Consider the following 19,574-nt stretch of genomic DNA (forward strand, 5'->3'; position numbering starts at 1 on the left):
ACCCAGCGGCACTCTTACCTGTGCAGGCAGAATAAAGGGGGTGTCGAGCGGCGTTTTTTCCTGGTATGGAAAGTAATGGGAGGAGCAGCCAGCGCGAGCCTTCAGATCGAGCTGTCAGAGCGAGCTGTCAAACAAGAGCAGTGCGCTCAGAGGCAGCGTGATTCGTGAAAGTGGTGCATCTACAAGTCGTGGCGCTTTCAAATAGTGGTGCATCTACAAGTCCAAGACAAGTCCCCTACACTATGAAAGACTCCTTTTTTCTAACGCCCTTGGTGCGCGGAATGAGGTACGTAATGCAGTATCTTATTTGACCTCTTACTGCAGGTGAAGCGGGTTGTGTTGTCTCATCTTTAAATACAGTTGTTGCATTTATTTACTCCGTTTATTTATTTAATATTAAGGTTTAATGAATGGTACAATATTAAAGATTGACAGTTACTTGTGTCTGGTTTTACAAAATTGAAATGGTTAAATAAAGTATGTTTATGAATTGTTTGCACTGTATGAGAATTTTTAATTAAATAACTTGTATTTTGTATTGTCTTGTAGTTTTCACGGTGCTCAGCTATGCTCAACTGCGAAATAAAAGGGGCATTGAGAAGCATCAGTCGAGACTCCAGCGTCTTGTTCTTTTAACCCAAGGGCCGTTATAGGATTTAAATGTCACTTAATATCCAAGATGATAAAAGGCTACCAATTCCCCTGCACTCTGAAGAATCGTAGTTGTTTATTTTTGTAATAAAACCACAAACACATGCAATATGCTATAAAGACTAACAATGGCGAGCTGCACAAACATTCAACGAAGTTGGATCATTAATAAAGTTGATTTCTCTGACTCATTGTTGCTGAGATGGAGAGCCGGTGAAGCAACTGAAGAACGGATGTGATGTGTTCATATTTGCTGTCATCAGGATCCAGGCAGCTCTGTTCTGAATGTCGGGGCCTTTTTAATAGAAGTTTAATCTGGAGGAGGAAAAGGTGAGTGCCGCCAATGAGCTTTGTTAACTTTGCCAGTATTTGTCTTTATAATCCGATTTTTATGGTGGTAGGTGTGTGTGCACTTTGTGCTGCATTTTATTGTATATAAAGTACTCTGTACATAAAACTTGTTTTACTTCAGTTCATCTTACAGACTTAATAACCTAAACATGACATGAGGCCTTCATGTTTATCACTTTTACCTGCTGTGATTCTTCCCAACATCTTAAGATCTTCCCACCTGGATGCAGAAGATGCCTCTTTGCTGTAACTGCTCACAGTTCCGGGGGCTCCTATTAATATTCCTGGTGTTGTAAAGCTGCAGGTAGCAGCGATAGAAACACACAACATGATGGTAATAAACAAACAGGAGACGGTTTAGGTTTTTTTCCCAGACATTCTCAAACTCTTCACTGTTGTACTTTATTTACTCGGTTAGTGAATTGTTGCAGAGGCAAACACTCTGATTCTGTTCAGCACGTGATGATACAGTCTGCTTATCAATACACACAGAAGTGCCATTGGTCACCAGATACGACACAAACAGAGGTATGACAATACTGCTCCTACTTCTTAAGGCAGGGGTGTCAAACTCAGTTCCTGGGGAGGGCGAGCCCTGCATGTTCTCCATGTCTCCCTGCTTCAACACAGCTGATTGCAGTGAGCAGCTCGTTATCAGGCGTTCTGTTGAACTCGGTGATGGCACCATCATGACATTCACGTGTGTTGAAGAAGGGAGACATGGAAAACATGCAGGGCTTGGCCCTCCAGGACCTGAGTTGGACACCCCTGTCCTAAGGGCTCACCAGTCAAAGGAAGGAAGAAGCAAAGCTTATTTGATCCTACCTCTTCTTCTATATCTCAGATACAATTCAATATGTTCCTGAAGCTTATAAAGTCTGTTTGTTTCACTGCCTAGAATATTTAGTCAGCAGTTACATGTTGAAACCAAACTTCTGCTGGTATTTTATACTCGCAGGATAGAATCTTACACACCAACATGTGATCCAGATTTGATGGGTCAATTCTTCAGCTATGCAGTGAAACTGTGCTTCTTTGAGTCCTTTGCATGTTTTCCCCTCCGTCCTGCAGCAAAGCACACGGCGCCAAAGCGCCTTGGCCTTCTCCTTGTTCGGCGTCCTGCTGGCTCACGGTGAGCTGAGGAACAACAAGCTGAGCCAGCTGGTCGTCAACTTGTGGAACCTCAGCCACAAACACGGACACTGCGAGACTCCGATGTCTGTGAGTTGGTGTTTCACTTCTTCTGTCCAGCAGCTCAGCCATGCTTACCTCACTTATAGTCCAGAAAGTACCGTCCTCTCCACACGTCGGTCTGGTCCTGTAATGGCAACCTTTTTCCCCACATCCGGTAGTGCTGTTGAGTCGCTGCAGGGGGCTCCAGGTCTCATTAATGAATCGCTATGTTTTAAGAACAGTTCACAAAATGCAACCAAACAAAAGAGCAGAAGTGAGGAGAGTTCAGTTCAAGTTTTCCTTTCAAAAAGTTCAATTCTCCAACAAACAAACATTTTTTGAGCTTTCTGACGACACCAGTTTCTTTTATTTGGATCTTTATGTTTTGTATGTTGTGTGATATTTGGGTGTGACATGCTTTTGAAAAGTACTTTTTGTCACTTTCCACCAAATAAAATCCACAAAACATGTTCATCTTTTTCAACTTTTAATAGTTTTTAGTAGATGTGACTGCTTTTTCAAAGCAGGATTTTCAACTGTTTGAACCATTTTGAGCCTTTTTAAGTGTTCCTCACTTTCCACATTTTCTCATGGATTTGAAGCAATTTTTGCAATTTTGAGCAGTGTTTTTCCATGCTGGGTTTAGAAGGTTTGCCCTTTTAGTAACAAGATAATTTTTGATAATTGGTGTCTAAATAAGAGAAGATAAAACTCTTTCGCACCATAATATGCAGTGAAAGCCACAAATGGTGGCTGTTTTACTTTACTCTTCATTTATCTGCGCCATTATTATTGATTCATACAGCTGGAGGTTATTTCCATTTGAAGAAACACGCTTTCTTGTGAACGAAAAGAAATCCGGCTGGAACAGTTCCTTGATGTCTTGCGCCAGGAAAGACGGGCAATCTGAGCTAAACATCTGCAGTCTTAAGTCAAACAGTGAAACAACTGACTTTTAGGAAGAAGTTGATGAAATCTGATGAACTTAGACGGATGAGATTGCTCCGTGTTTGCCTGCGATGGACTGGTGAGCTCTCGAGGGTTAAATCATATGAAAAATGTGAGATTTCCACTGTATTGTAGTTTAGTGGAGATGTTTATTTCTCTCCCAACCGACTGAGGACACCAGACACTGCAGCTCAACACACCATGTCCCAGATCTTCTCAGGACTTCTGTTGAGTTGAATCAGTTTTCCCGTATAAATCCACATCCAGAGTGTTTCATACGACTGCCTCGTTGCTTTCAATCTGCAGGAGAACGTTTTCAATGTATTTGACTCGCTGCTGAAGCCTGATCTCTTTGACTGTGGACCGACGGTGTTCTGGTCTCTTTGTGCTTCAGGTTCGGACTCTGGAGTCCATCAAGCATCAGGCTCAGCAGCCTGACACGGCTCACCTGTCGGACACAGTCCAGAGGCTGGCGCTACAGTCCCGCACCTGAACACCGGCCGTCTGGCCGTTTGGAGAAATGTCGTGTCCATAAAAACACAAATTATCTTGAAGAAATGTTTCAGAGCCCTTTTAGGTTTGACAGATTCACACACTTAGTTGAGATTGTGATGAATAATAAACTAATTGCAGCCACAAAACGGCTGATTTTGTTCAACATTGAAGCATTTTGAAACCGTTTCCAGTCCCTTTCATTCTGGTCAAGAAATAAACTTTGATTAAAGAAACTAAGAATTGTTTGAAGTTGTTGGAGAGTCAATCTTTTCAAACTAGTTTTATGAAACTCCGAGTCGAGGGTTTGTCCTTGTGTGTTTCAGGAGAAAAGAGAAGAAGCTTTATGGCTCAACCAAGAAAACGTCATTGCTTTCTCACATTAAATGAGCTGAAAGATTAAATAACAACTAAGTGCTTTTTGATTAATGGAATTCAAGCTTCTGGTCATTTTCTTCACTCTTCAAACATTCCTTCATGTTTTCTGTCTAAACAACAACAATATATAGACTAATGTTAAAAAGTCAACGGTCTGGAAACACTTTTTTATTCAATCAGTGTTTGATCAATCAGTACAGAAAAGTACATTTCATCAACTATCATCAGACCTTCCTTATTGGACTTTTAGGAAATGATTCCAAAGATTTACAAATCACATTTATTAACCTTTATAAAAAGACTAATCAGTTTCTCTCTGAACAAGTTTATGAAAATTATATTCAATAATACATTTTTCAAACAATTATGTTAATCCCTCACCCCGAGTCTCTCACACACACACACACACACACACACACACACACACACACACACACACACACACACACACACACACACACACACACACACACACACTACAGCCGAGGGAAAACACAGACACACTTCAAGATATAAATCAAAGAAATGATCACATGCAAATGTCATGAAAACAAACCAGAATCCAAATCATCCAGAGATCACAACAAAAATCTACTACCTGCATCAAAATATAAATAATTGTAGTTTCAAATAAAGAAATAAAACTATGAAAATGACCAACTATTCCCCCATTTGTACATGTTGCTGCTTTCAGATTAACAGATTACACCTCACACAAGATGACTGACGAAACAAAAGCGGATTCAAACTTTAACAACAGAGCTCCACACTGCACCAACGTGACGCCTCCTCTGGAGTTTATCTGCATCAAACAACATCACAACTCAAAACAAAAACCCTCTTTGCATCCAGACTTGATGAAAAGTTTCTAAAACACAAAGAAATGAATCTCTGTTCATGTTTCTGTGACAAAGCTGTGAGAGACAACTTCAGTGTGGAGAAGCAGCAGAAACAAACATCAGCAGAAGAAGAAAAGATGAACAAGTGTTGATGATGGCTGTTTGATTGACACCTGATCTGTGTGCAGTGTAGAAAGAAAACTACAAAATAAAAGCAAATCACTGCACCTGTTGTGGCCTCAGTCTATTTCAGTCTCATGAACTCTGCAGAGGAGAACCAAGGATCAATCCGGACTCCAGCGAGGAGCGGCTGAGTGAATGTGGTCTGGACTCTGTGGAGGAGAGTCATGGTTTCAGAGACGCTGTAGAAGGACAGAATACCTGCTGTGTGATCCAGGTACACTCCCACTCTGGAGGAAGGACGGCCTGACACTGGAGTTTTAGCGTTGTTGTGATAAAAACTAGAGCCGCTGTCAAAACAAAGTAAAGCCCATGATTTGTCATTATAACCAAATAAAGTTTTACCCCAGCCTTCTCTGCTGATATTTTTGTATGAGACTGCTACACCAATGTCTCCTCTCCTCTCCACCTCCCAGTAACAACGTCCAGTCAGACTCTCTCTACTCAGAACCTGAAAATATAAAGTGAATCTGTCTGGATGTTGAGAATAAGGCTGTTCATTATCCATGAATGTGACTTTTCTGTTTCCCTCTGACAGTAGCAGCTGGGTGTTTGCTGTGTTTGGATCCAGTGTGAGTTCACGAGAGTATTTGAGGAAAGCAGCTCTGGTCGTTGGCTCTGGTTGAGGCGGTAAAACATCCACTTCAGTCACTCTCAGTGAGATGTTTGTCCACGTCTCACTCAGGACGTCCTGTAGTTTCTTTGGGACTTCTGACACAGCTGCTGTCACGTCCTCAAAGTATCTGAGAGGAGCCGTCTGGAAGCTGGAGGAGTGTGTGGACTGACTGAGAGCAGACAGTGAGGGGAAGCTGAGCAGGAAGTGCTTGTGGTCCTCTGTGTGTTCCAGCTGCTCCAGCTGCTCGTCTTTCCTCTTCAGCTCAGCGATCTCCTGCTCCAGCTTCTCCTGAAGCTCTCGCACTCGACTCGCCTGTGTTTGCTGCTGGGATCTGACCTGCTGCTCCACATCTCTGCTTCTCTCCTGGATGAGACGGATCAGCTGGCTGAAGATCTTCTCACAGTCCTCCACTGTCTGATCAGCAGAGACGTCCAGGTTCTTCACCTCCTGTTCCAGCAGCTTCACGTCTTTCTCTGCGTCCTGGATCCTCTGCTGGATGATCTGTCGACTCTCCTCCAGCCCCCTCTGCCTCTCCCTCCTTTCTGCTGCAGCTGACACGATGTCGTGGCCTTTGTGTTCGTCCACGGAGCAGAGAAAACAGATACACTGCTGATCAGTGCGGCAGAACATCTTCATCACCTCATCGTGACGAGAGCACATGTTCTCCTGCAGCTTCTTGGAGGGATCCACCAGCTTGTGCTTCTTGAATGCAGCTGCATCATAATGAGGCTGAAGGTGCTGCTCACAGAAAGAGGCCACACACACCAAACAGGACTTGGAAGCTTTCAGTTTCCTTCCAGTGCAGACGTCACAGGCCACATCTTCAGCTCCAGCATAGCAGTGATCAGCAGGAGCAGCTTGAAGTCCGCTCCTCTTCAGCTCCTCCACTAAAGCTGCCAACATGGTGCTTTTCACCAGGACAGGCCTGGCTGGGAACGTCTGCCTGCACTGAGGGCAGCTGTGGACTTTCTCCTCATCCTCGTCACCCCAGCAGCTTTGAATACACTTCATGCAGTAGCTGTGTCCACAGGGAATAGTCACCGGCTCCTTCAGGAGATCCAGACAGATGGAACAAGAGAAGCTCTCTCTGTCCAGCTCAACTCCTTTCTGCGCCATTTCTCCTCTCTGTGGCTCCGACTGTTAGTTTCACTTCCTGACAAGAGAAACTGCTTTGAGAAGTGATCTCCACGTCATGTGTTTGTTCAATACCTGGAGCCTATCAGCTGCTGCTCCCCACCTCTGATGGTTCCGCCTTCCAAAGAGATCTGAAGGGGAGGGAACAAGGTTCTATGTGGAGGGGTGGAGCTCATTAGTTTAACTTCAGTCTGGATTGAATCATGTAATTACACAGAACAAACATGTATATAACTTCACAGTAACAATACATGACATAAATGATATTGCTCAATCAATTCCAAAATCTTTTTTTTTAATTAAAGATGAAGCTGATCAAGTTGTAGATTTTTAGTTTTCAGTTCAAAGACTCAGCTGCAGCACCCTGCGACCCTGAACTGGATAAAGCTGTATAGAAGATGGATGGATGTCTGTTAGGTTATTTATAAAGGATCATCTCTACGATTTAGAACTACAAGCATTTAAAACAAAGCTTGTTTTCATATTGTACATTTTGTTTGAGCTGGTTAAATGACATTTTTTAAATAATTAGTTGGTTTTTTTTGCTTTGCTTATTTTGGCAGTTTTCATTGATTTGTGCTCTGTTGCTTCGTGGCTGAAATAACTGCACAACATCTCAAACTTACGTTCCCTCTTTACTTATCTTAGTGAACAAGGTACAAGAACATTTCTAGAGTCCAGCTTCTTCTGTGTTTCTAACTCTGAACGTAGCTTTCAGTAGGTAACATTAGGGAAGGTCGCCCTCTACTGGGCAAACCTTGTAACATGTTTACATTATATTAACAGCCTTAATATTCAGTATTCCAAATGCTCTTTGACTCATTTTTATCCAATTGAGCTGTTTAGTCATTTCATAGTTTCAAATTACCGGTATTTATTTTTGTTCTTACTTTTTGGCATGGTCCTCATTTATTTGATCTTTTTACAAACTGTTTTTACATTCTCACATTATTTCCAGTGACACCTTTGACAACATTGGTAATATTTTGGTTTATTGTGCTGGACTTTTCTTTGGACTCCAGTGTTTCCTCAGTCGGAGCCCCCTGCACCGGGGAGGGGGCTCCTGGTTCTGTCCCGGGTGACGCTGGCTCGGGGTCCGCTCTGCCCTGGTGAGGTGGGAGGTCCTGGTCCTGCCATGGCCTTCTGGCGGTCTGGGCTCTTCCCCTGCACGGGTCTGACCAGGCTTCTTGTTTGGCCCCCGGGTGGTCCGGGGTTCTGTTACTGAGGGCCCCCATGGATTTGATCGTGTTTCCTCTCTGGTTCTGGTGCTCAGCCACATCTTTCCATTGATAATAATCATTTTTGTAATGAGCTTTGTAACACTTCTGGAGTCATTACAGTGCCTAAGTCAGTACTAGGGTCAGTGCTAGGTTCGACTACTGGAGCAGTAATGAGTACCACATACTTCAATGACCACAGACCAGAGAATAATTTTAATTTTTGCCAGCTTAAGTTTATAAAATTAAAACAGAAACAGTTGACATACAATTAACAACAGTTGACATGTAATTAACAGACAGTTGACATACAATGAACAAGTTCCACTTCCCTTTTTTAGAGGAATAGCCCTTTAGGGCTTTGAGATACTAGTTGCACTTGGATTAGGTTATTTAAATTCAAGGTTTGTCTTTCCCTTTTTATTATTCGAGTTAACTCATGGTTTATTTGGAATTTTAGTTCATTTCTTTAGTTCCAAAATTCTAATTCCAGTTGATTAAGGTTCGTTTCAATTATTAACCATTTCAGTTTTTGCACAGAAATTACAACCATAGTTCATTTAACACCATTTTGCATTTCATGTATGATTGAAAAAAAAAAAAAATATGAAAATCACAACTCAAACTAATTCAGCAAACGACTGAACAATCAATTGTCTCTTTTCCTTCATGCATGAATCCTGTGTTTCCCAGACCGCTGCAGGTTGCAGAGAAGTGTGGATCAATACCAGGTTTTGATGAACCCACAGAACCTCCAGAAAAAGGGGGTTTGCTTTTCAGGACTCACACACAGTTCAATGGATCCTTAGGTGGCTCGCCATCGGGTTTCCTGTACCTGGAGTCCAAATTCTGACGGAATGTCAGTGTGACTGACCCTCGGCTCCCTTGTTGGGAGTCGTGGGCACTGTTTTCGTATTGGGTGTTATTTGGACAATTGATTTTGTGTGTTTGAGACAACTCATCCCTGCAGTTACCTGTAGCTTCCACTGGGCATCAGGATTCCTTGTCGGAGCGCCTAAACTGCATGGGGTTGAGGACCCAGCGGCACTCTTACCTGTGCAGGCAGAATAAAGGGGGTGTCGAGCGGCGTTTTTTCCTGGTATGGAAAGTAATGGGAGGAGCAGCCAGCGCGAGCCTTCAGATCGAGCTGTCAGAGCGAGCTGTCAAACAAGAGCAGTGCGCTCAGAGGCAGCGTGATTCGTGAAAGTGGTGCGTCTACAAGTCGTGGCGCTTTCAAATAGTGGTGCATCTACAAGTCCAAGACAAGTCCCCTACACTATGAAAGACTCCTTTTTTCTAACGCCCTTGGTGCGCGGAATGAGGTACGTAATGCAGTATCTTATTTGACCTCTTACTGCAGGTGAAGCGGGTTGTGTTGTCTCATCTTTAAATACAGTTGTTGCATTTATTTACTCCGTTTATTTATTTAATATTAAGGTTTAATGAATGGTACAATATTAAAGATTGACAGTTACTTGTGTCTGGTTTTACAAAATTGAAATGGTTAAATAAAGTATGTTTATGAATTGTTTGCACTGTATGAGAATTTTTAATTAAATCACTTGTATTTTGTATTGTCTTGTAGTTTTCACGGTGCTCAGCTATGCTCAACTGCGAAATAAAAGGGGCATTGAGAAGCATCAGTCGAGACTCCAGCGTCTTGTTCTTTCAACCCAAGGGCCGTTATAGGATTTAAATGTCACTTAATATCCAAGATGATAAAAGGCTGCCAATTCCCCTGCACTCTGAAGAATCGTAGTTGTTTATTTTTGTAATAAAACCACAAACACATGCAATATGCTATAAAGACTAACAATGGCGAGCTGCACGAACATTCAACGAAGTTGGATCATTAATAAAGTTGATTTCTCTGACTCATTGTTGCTGAGATGGAGAGCCGGTGAAGCAACTGAAGAACGGACGTGATGTGTTCAATTTGCACTTTGTGCTGCATTTTATTGTATATAAAGTACTCTGTACATAAAACTTGTTTTACTTCAGTTCATCTTACAGACTTAATAACCTAAACATGACATGAGGCCTTCATGTTTATCACTTTTACCTGCTGTGATTCTTCCCAACATCTTAAGATCTTCCCACCTGGATGCAGAAGATGCCTCTTTGCTGTAACTGCTCACAGTTCCGGGGGCTCCTATTAATATTTCTGGTGTTGTAAAGCTGCAGGTAGCAGCGATAGAAACACACAACATGATGGGAATAAACAAACAGGAGACGGTTTAGGTTTTTTTCCCAGACATTCTCAAACTCTTCACTGTTGTACTTTATTTACTTGGTTAGTGAATTGTTGCAGAGGCAAACACTCTGATTCTGTTCAGCACGTGATGATACAGTCTGCTTATCAATACACACAGAAGTGCCATTGGTCACCAGATACGACACAAACAGAGGTATGACAATACTGCTCCTACTTCTTAAGGCAGGGGTGTCAAACTCAGTTCCTGGGGAGGGCGAGCTCTGCATGTTCTCCATGTCTCCCTGCTTCAACACAGCTGATTGCAGTGAGCAGCTCGTTATCAGGCGTTCTGTTGAACTCGGTGATGGCACCATCATGACATTCACGTGTGTTGAAGAAGGGAGACATGGAAAACATGCAGGGCTTGGCCCTCCAGGACCTGAGTTGGACACCCCTGTCCTAAGGGCTCACCAGTCAAAGGAAGGAAGAAGCAAAGCTTATTTGATCCTACCTCTTCTTCTATATCTCAGATACAATTCAATATGTTCCTGAAGCTTATAAAGTCTGTTTGTTTCACTGCCTAGAATATTTAGTCAGCAGTTACATGTTGAAACCAAACTTCTGCTGGTATTTTATACTCGCAGGATAGAATCTTACACACCAACATGTGATCCAGATTTGATGGGTCAATTCTTCAGCGATGCAGTGAAACTGTGCTTCTTTGAGTCCTTTGCATGTTTTCTCCTCCGTCCTGCAGCAAAGCACACGGCGCCAAAGCGCCTTGGCCTTCTCCTTGTTCGGCGTCCTGCTGGCTCACGGTGAGCTGAGGAACAACAAGCTGAGCCAGCTGGTCGTCAAGTTGTGGAACCTCAGCCACAAACACGGACACTGCGAGACTCCGATGTCTGTGAGTTGGTGTTTCACTTCTTCTGTCCAGCAGCTCAGCCATGCTTACCTCACTTATAGTCCAGAAAGTACCGTCCTCTCCACACGTCGGTCTGGTCCTGTAATGGCAACCTTTTTCCCCCACATCCGGCAGTGCTGTTGAGTCGCTGCAGGGGGCTCCAGGTCTCATTAATGAATCGCTATGTTATAAGAACAGTTCACAAAATGCAACCAAACAAAAGAGCAGAAGTCAGGAGAGTTCAGTTCAAGTTTTCCTTTCAAAAAGTTCAATTCTCCAACAAACAAACATTGTTTGAGCTTTCTGACGACACCAGTTTCTTTTCTTTGGATCTTTATGTTTTGTATGTTGTGTGATATTTGGGTGTGACATGCTTTTGAAAAGTACTTTTTGTCACTTTCCACCAAATAAAATCCACAAAACATGTTCATCTTTTTCGACTTTTAATAGTTTTTAGTAGATGTGACTGCTTTTTCAAAGCAGGATTTTCAACTGTTTGAACCATTTTGAGCCTTTTTAAGTGTTCCTCACTTTCCACATTTTCTCATGGATTTGAAGCAATTTTTGCAATTTTGAGCAGTGTTTTTCCATGCTGGGTTTAGAAGGTTTGCCCTTTTAGTAACAAGATAATTTTTGATAATTGGTGTCTAAATAAGAGAAGATAAAACTCTTTTGCACCATAATATGCAGTGAAAGCCACAAATGGTGGCTGTTTTACTTTACTCTTCATTTATCTGCGCCATTATTATTGATTCATACAGCTGGAGGTTATTTCCATTTGAAGAAACACGCTTTCTTGTGAACGAAAATAAATCCGGCTGGAACAGTTCCTTGATGTCTTGCGCCAGGAAAGACGGGCAATCTGAGCTAAACATCTGCAGTCTTAAGTCAAACAGTGAAACAACTGACTTTTAGGAAGAAGTTGATGAAATCTGATGAACTTAGACGGATGAGATTGCTCCGTGTTTGCCTGCGATGGACTGGTGAGCTCTCGAGGGTTAAATCATATGAAAAATGTGAGATTTCCACTGTATTGTAGTTTAGTGGAGATGTTTATTTCTCTCCCAACCGACTGAGGACACCAGACACTGCAGCTCAACACACCATGTCCCAGATCTTCTCAGGACTTCTGTTGAGTTGAATCAGTTTTCCCGTATAAATCCACATCCAGAGTGTTTCATACGACTGCCTCGTTGCTTTCAATCTGCAGGAGAACGTTTTCAATGTATTTGACTCGCTGCTGAAGCCTGATCTCTTTGACTGTGGACCGACGGTGTTCTGGTCTCTTTGTGCTTCAGGTTCGGACTCTGGAGTCCATCAAGCATCAGGCTCAGCAGCCTGACACGGCTCACCTGTCGGACACAGTCCAGAGGCTGGCGCTACAGTCCCGCACCTGAACACCGACCGTCTGGCCGTTTGGAGAAATGTCGTGTCCATAAAAACACAAATTATCTTGAAGAAATGTTTCAGAGCCCTTTTAGGTTTGACAGATTCACACACTTAGTTGAGATTGTGATGAATAATAAACTAATTGCAGCCACAAAACGGCTGATTTTGTTCAACATTGAAGCATTTTGAAACCGTTTCCAGTCCCTTTCATTCTGGTCAAGAAATAAACTTTGATTAAAGAAACTAAGAATTGTTTGAAGTTGTTGGAGAGTCAATCTTTTCAAACTAGTTTTATGAAACTCCGAGTCGAGGGTTTGTCCTTGTGTGTTTCAGGAGAAAAGAGAAGAAGCTTTATGGCTCAACCAAGAAAACGTCATTGCTTTCTCACATTAAATGAGCTGAAAGATTAAATAACAACTAAGTGCTTTTTGATTAATGGAATTCAAGCTTCTGGTCATTTTCTTCACTCTTCAAACATTCCTTCATGTTTTCTGTCTAAACAACAACAATATATAGACTAATGTTAAAAAGTCAACGGTCTGGAAACACTTTTTTATTCAATCAGTGTTTGATCAATCAGTACAGAAAAGTACATTTCATCAACTATCATCAGACCTTCCTTATTGGACTTTTAGGAAATGATTCCAAAGATTTACAAATCACATTTATTAACCTTTATAAAAAGACTAATCAGTTTCTCTCTGAACAAGTTTATGAAAATTATATTCAATAATACATTTTTCAAACAATTATGTTAATCCCACACCCCGAGTCTCTCACACACACACACACACACACACACACACACACACACACACACACACACACACACACACACACACACACACACTACAGCTGAGGGAAAACACAGACACACTACAAGATATAAATCAAAGACATGATCACATGCAAATGTCATGAAAACAATCAAGAATCCAAATCATCCAGAGATCACAACAAAAATCTACTACCTGCATCAAAATAGAAATAATTGTAGTTTCAAATAAAGAAATAAAACTATGAAAATGACCAACTATTCCCCCATTTATACATGTTGCTGCTTTCAGATTAACAGATTACACCTCACACAAGATGACTGACAAAACAAAAGCGGATTCAAACTTTAACAACAGAGCTCCACACTGCACCAACGTGACGCCTCCTCTGGAGTTTATCTGCATCAAACAACATCACAACTCAAAACAAAAACCCTCTTTGCATCCAGACTTGATGAAAAGTTTCTAAAACACAAAGAAATGAATCTCTGTTCATGTTTCTGTGACAAAGCTGTGAGAGACAACTTCAGTGTGGAGAAGCTGCAGAAACAAACATCAGCAGAAGAAGAAAAGATGAACAAGTGTTGATGATGGCTGTTTGATTGACACCTGATCTGTGTGCAGTGTAGAAAGAAAACTACAAAATAAAAGCAAATCACTTGGCAGGATATTTATCAGGTGGATACAATTATTATACTGTCAACCAGAGGCCGCAGTTCAAACAAATGGATATATTTCTCCTTACTTTAGACTAAGCAGGGCAACCCGCCAAGGCTCACCACTCAGCCCGGGTTTGTTTAGCTTAGTATTAGAACCACTAGCAGCAGCGATCCCACAGGATGAGAACTTTTGCGGAATTGACATCGAGGGATCTATTCATAAATTGATGTTATACGCGGACGATATTTTGCTGTTTGTATCGGATCCTCGGGTATCTATTCCTTCAGTGCTTAATATAATTAACTCATTCTCCAAATTTTCAGGGTATAAAGTTAACTGGGCAAAATCAGAGGCCCTGCCACTGACAAAGTTTTGTCCCACAGCATTGTTTCAGGAGGGTAATTTCTCCCGGCCTAGGCGGGGTTTACAATATCTTGGCATTCTGTTTCCTCCTCATCTGGATGATCTTATTAAAGTGAACTTTGACCCACTGATGCAAAAAATCTCTGTCGATGTGAAACGCTGGTCATCATTGTCCTTGTCTCTCTGGGGTAAGGTTAATGCACTTAAAATGAATTCAATTCCAAAACTCAACTATCTGCTACATTCTCTCCCCCTACAGATCCCTCTAAGTTATTTCAATAAATTTGATATTATTTGTAAAGATTTTCTCTGGAATGGTAAGCGCCCACGAATGCATCTTGGGAAACTTCAACAGCCTGTAGAAAGAGGGGGCCTGGGACTTCCAAGACTACTCTTTTATTACTATGCATACAGCTTGAGACACCGTGCACATTGGGCATTGCCTCCAGAAAGGGCCCCGCCATGGCACTCCATAGAGCAATCTGCAGCAGCACCTTTACCACTAATAAACTGTCTGTCAAGCAAAATTAGGAAGGGTGACAAATTCCACCCTATTATATCACATCTTCAGGAGATGTGGAAAAAAATTCTAAAGATTGTAGATGTTGACCCTTATCTAAATTGTACATCGAGTATTTGGCTGAATCCAAAAGTTTGTATTAATAAAGTTTCCTTCTTATGGACCGAATGGTTGGATAAAGGGATTGGCACTATGGGGGACCTGTACAGTGGGAATATAATTAAATCATTCGAGGATCTATCACAACAATATGGGCTGGGCAGGAACCACATGTGGAAGTACTTTCAGATTTGTCATGCTTCGAAAGGAGTGTTTAGTTCACACTATCAGGCCCCACAGACTGCAGATCCAGTAAATGCAATTTTTAAGATATTTGGGGGGGGCTTCAAAATATTACAAGTTGTTGTTCAGCCTCTATGAGAATAAAAACATGGCCTCTCTGAAATGGGTATGGGAAAAAGATTTAGGGATTTCTTTTGATGACCAGGAATGGGCAAAAATATGTGCCAATGGTCGTACTTTATCCAGAGACCTAAGAGTGAGGCTAACGCAGTTTAAAATATTACACCGCTTTTATTGGACACCAAGTAGATTATTTAGAATGGGGTTGCTAGATTCAACTTATGTTGGAAATGTAAACACTTTGATGGTTCTTTGATACATGTGCTGTGGTCTTGTCCACAAATTCAATTGTTCTGGATGAGAATACATCATTTTATACAAAATGTATCAGGTGTACACTTGGATTTTGCTGAACTTGCCTAATGCACTGAAGGACTGGACACAGACTGTGATCATGATTGGAAAACAAATTCTGCTCAGACACTGGAAATCCCCAGGAACTCCCCCATTTGATGAATGGACTGCTGAACTGTCAAAGGTTGCTGCATATGAAAACATGTCTTACATGGGTTTGAAGAGTTTTATACAAGCATTGATATGTATATATAATTGTATTTTGTTTGTGGAAAAATAATAAAAAAATGTAAATAAAAAAAAAAATGATCTGAAAGATTAAATAACAACTAAGTGCTTTTTGATTAATGGAATTCAAGCTTCTGGTCATTTTCTTCACTCTTCAAACATTCCTTCATGTTTTCTGTCTAAACAACAACAATATATAGACTAATGTTAAAAAGTCTGGAAACACTTTTTTTATTCAATCAGTGTTTGATCAATCAGTACAGAAAAGTACATTTCATCAACTATCATCAGACCTTCCTTATTGGACTTTTAGGAAATGATTCCAAAGATTTACAAATCACATTTATTAACCTTTATAAAAAGACTAATCAGTTTCTCTCTGAACAAGTTTATGAAAATTATATTCAATAATACATTTTTCAAACAATTATGTTAATCCCTCACCCCGAGTCTCTCTCACACACACACACACACACACACACACACACACACACACACACACACACACACACACACACACACACACACACACACACACACACACACATACACACACACACACACACACACACACACACACACACACACACGCTACAGCTGAGGGAAAACACAGACACACTACAAGATATAAATCAAAGAAATGATCACATGCAAATGTCATGAAAACAAACAAGAATCCAAATCATCCAGAGATCACAACAAAAATCTACAAAATAAAAGCAAATCACTGCACCTGATGTGACCTCAGTCTATTTCAGTCTCATGAACTCTGCACTGCTTGCAGAGGAGAACCAATCATCAATCCGGACTCCAGCGAGGAGCGGCTGAGTGAATGTGGTCTGGACTCTGTGGAGGAGAGTCATGGTTTCAGAGACGCTGTAGAAGGACAGAATACCTGCTGTGTGATCCAGGTACACTCCCACTCTGGAGGAAGGACGGCCTGACACTGGAGTTTCAGCATTGTTGTGATAAAAACTAGAGCAGCTGTCAGAACAAAGTAAAGCCCATGATTTGTCATTATAACCAAATAAAGTTTCAGCCCAGCCTTCTCTGCTGATATTTTTGTATGAGACTGCTACACGAATGTCTTCTCTCCTCTCCACCTCCCAGTAACAACGTCCAGTCAGACTCTCTCTACTCAGAACCTGCCACTGTGAAGTGAATCTGTCTGGATGTTGAGAATAAGGCTGTTTATTCTTCATTAATGTGACTTTTCTGTTTCCCTCTGACAGTAGCAGCCGGGTGTTTACTGTGTTTGGATCCAGTGTGAGTTCACGAGAGTATTTGAGGAAAGCAGCTCTGGTCGTTGGCTCTGGTTGAGGCGGTAAAACATCCACTTCAGTCACTCTCAGTGAGATGTTTGTCCACGTCTCACTCAGGACGTCCTGTAGTTTCTTTGGGACTTCTGACACAGCTGCTGTCACGTCCTCAAAGTATCTGAGAGGAGCCGTCTTGAAGCTGGAGGAGTGTGTGGACTGACTGAGAGCAGACAGTGAGGGGAAGCTGAGCAGGAAGTGCTTGTGGTCCTCTGTGTGTTCCAGCTGCTCCAGCTGCTCGTCTTTCCTCTTCAGCTCAGCGATCTCCTGCTCCAGCTTCTCCTGAAGCTCTCGCACTCGACTCGCCTGTGTTTGCTGCTGGGATCTGACCTGCTGCTCCACATCTCTGCTTCTCTCCTGGATGAGACGGATCAGCTGGCTGAAGATCTTCTCACAGTCCTCCACTGTCTGATCAGCAGAGACGTCCAGGTTCTTCACCTCCTGTTCCAGCAGCTTCACGTCTTTCTCTGTGTCCTGGATCCTCTGCTGGATGATCTGTCGACTCTCCTCCAGCCCCCTCTGCCTCTCCCTCCTTTCTGCTGCAGCTGACACGATGTCGTGGCCTTTGTGTTCGTCCACGGAGCAGAGAAAACAGATACACTGCTGATCAGTGCGGCAGAACATCTTCATCACCTCATCGTGACGAGAGCACATGTTCTCCTGCAGCTTCTTGGAGGGATCCACCAGCTTGTGCTTCTTCAATGCAGCTGCATCATAATGAGGCTGAAGGTGCTGCTCACAGAAAGAGGCCACACACACCAAACAGGACTTGGAAGCTTTCAGTTTCCTTCCAGTGCAGACGTCACAGGCCACATCTTCAGCTCCAGCATAGCAGTGATCAGCAGGAGCAGCTTGAAGTCCGCTCCTCTTCAGCTCCTCCACTAAAACTGCCAACATGGTGTTTTTCACCAGGACAGGCCTGGCTGGGAACGTCTGCCTGCACTGAGGGCAGCTGTGGACTTTCTCCTCATCCTCGTCACCCCAGCAGCTTTGAATACACTTCATGCAGTAGCTGTGTCCACAGGGAATAGTCACCGGCTCCTTCAGGAGATCCAGACAGATGGAACAAGAGAAGCTCTCTCTGTCCAGCTCAACTCCTTTCTGCGCCATTTCTCCTCTCTGTGGCTCCGACTGTTAGTTTCACTTCCTGACAAGAGAAACTGCTTTGAGAAGTGATCTCCACGTCATGTGTTTGTTCAATGCCTGGAGCCTATCAGCTGCTGCTCCCCACCTCTGATGGTTCCGCCTTCCAAAGAGATCTGAAGGGGAGGGAACAAGGTTCTATGTGGAGGGGTGGAGCTCATTAGTTTAACTTCAGTCTGGATTGAATCATGTAATTACACAGAACAAACATGTATATAACTTCACAGTAACAATACATGACATAAATGATATTGCTCAATCAATTCAAAAAAAAAATTTTTTTAATTAAAGATGAAGCTGATCAAGTTGTAGATTTTTAGTTTTCAGTTCAAAAACTCAGCTGCAGCACCCTGCGACCCTGAACTGGATAAAGCTGTATAGAAGATGGATGGATGTCTGTTAGGTTATTTATAAAGGATTATCTCTACGATTTAGAACTACAAACATTTAAAACAAAGCTTGTTTACATATTGTACATTTTGTTTGAGCTGGTTAAATGACATTTATTAAATAATTAGTTGGTTTTTTTTGCTTTGCTTATTTTGGCAGTTTTCATTGATTTGTGCTCTGTTGCTTCGTGGCTGAAATAACTGCACAACATCTCAAACTTACGTTCCCTCTTTACTTATCTTAGTGAACAAGGTACAAGAACATTTCTAGAGTCCAGCTTCTTCTGTGTTTCTAACTCTGAACGTAGCTTTCAGTAGGTAACATTAGGGAAGGTCGCCCTCTACTGGGCAAACCTTGTAACATGTTTACATTATATTAACAGCCTTAATATTCAGTATACCACATGCTCTTTGACTCATTTTTATCCATTTGAGCTGTTTAGTCATTTCATAGTTTCAAACTACCGGTATTTATTTTTGTTCTTACTTTTTGGCATGGTCCTCATTTATTTGATCTTTTTACAAACTGTTTTTACATTCTCACATTATTTCCAGTGACACCTTTGACAACATTGGTAATATTTTGGTTTATTGTGCTGGACTTTTCTTTGGACTCCAGTGTTTCCTCAGTCGGAGCCCCCTGCACCGGGGAGGGGGCTGCTGGTTCTGTCCCGGGTGACGCTGGCTCGGGGTCCGCTCTGCCCTGGTGAGGTGGGAGGTCCTGGTCCTGCCATGGCCTTCTGGCGGTCTGGGCTCTTCCCCTGCACGGGTCTGACCAGGCTTCTTGTTTGGCCCCCGGGTGGTCCGGGGTTCTGTTACTGAGGGCCCCCATGGATTTGATCGTGTTTCCTCTCTGGTTCTGGTGCTCAGCCACATCTTTCCATTGATAATAATCATTTTTGTAATGAGCTTTGTAACACTTCTAGAGTGATCACAGTGCCTAAGTCATTACTAGGGTCAGTGCTAGGTTCGACTACTGGAGCAGTAATGAGTACCACATACTTCAATGACCACAGA

The 19,574-nt window shown here is 42.2% G+C and overlaps 3 protein-coding genes across 3 annotated transcripts; 1 reads left to right on the forward strand and 2 right to left on the reverse strand.

The window, feature by feature from the left end:
- Positions 1–281: 281 nt before the first annotated feature.
- On the forward strand, positions 282–3,713 carry LOC308120949 (VPS35 endosomal protein-sorting factor-like; the record flags this gene model as incomplete). Its single annotated transcript, XM_080481911.1, has 4 exons — positions 282–286; positions 915–921; positions 2,074–2,223; positions 3,518–3,713. 4 exons carry the CDS (start codon positions 282–284, stop codon positions 3,614–3,616), a joined length of 261 nt encoding a protein of 86 aa, XP_080338037.1. The 3' UTR covers positions 3,617–3,713.
- Positions 3,714–5,058: 1,345 nt separating this feature from the next.
- On the reverse strand, positions 5,059–6,751 carry LOC308113502 (E3 ubiquitin/ISG15 ligase TRIM25-like). Its single transcript, XM_080469856.1, has 2 exons — positions 5,398–6,751; positions 5,059–5,269 (listed from the first exon to the last, which is right to left on the reverse strand). Exons 1-2 carry the CDS (start codon positions 6,742–6,744, stop codon positions 5,186–5,188), a joined length of 1,431 nt encoding a protein of 476 aa, XP_080325982.1. The 5' UTR covers positions 6,745–6,751; the 3' UTR covers positions 5,059–5,185.
- A 9,690-nt stretch (positions 6,752–16,441) lies between these two features.
- On the reverse strand, positions 16,442–18,141 carry LOC308113521 (tripartite motif-containing protein 16-like). Its single transcript, XM_080469884.1, is given in 3 exon segments — positions 16,442–16,655; positions 16,789–16,794; positions 16,796–18,141. Coding segments are annotated over 3 exon segments (1,425 nt in total). The 5' UTR covers positions 18,136–18,141; the 3' UTR covers positions 16,442–16,576.
- Positions 18,142–19,574: the final 1,433 nt, after the last annotated feature.

The sequence above is a fragment of the Lipophrys pholis genome (assembly GCF_963383615.2).
Source record: "Lipophrys pholis genome assembly, chromosome: 1".
In the NCBI taxonomy this organism is placed as follows: Eukaryota; Metazoa; Chordata; class Actinopteri; order Blenniiformes; family Blenniidae; genus Lipophrys; species Lipophrys pholis.

What these genes read in the sequence shown, in the direction of transcription:
- LOC308113502 (XM_080469856.1), bottom strand. Translation starts at nt 6,744, where the DNA reads ATGGCGCAGAAAGGAGTTGAGCTGGACAGAGAGAGCTTCTCTTGTTCC. An exon ending in AGAGGAGAGGAGACATTGGT is followed by an intron (nt 5,270 to 5,397) that starts GTAGCAGTCTCA and finishes CAACGCTAAAAC; the next exon opens with TCCAGTGTCAGGCCGTCCTT.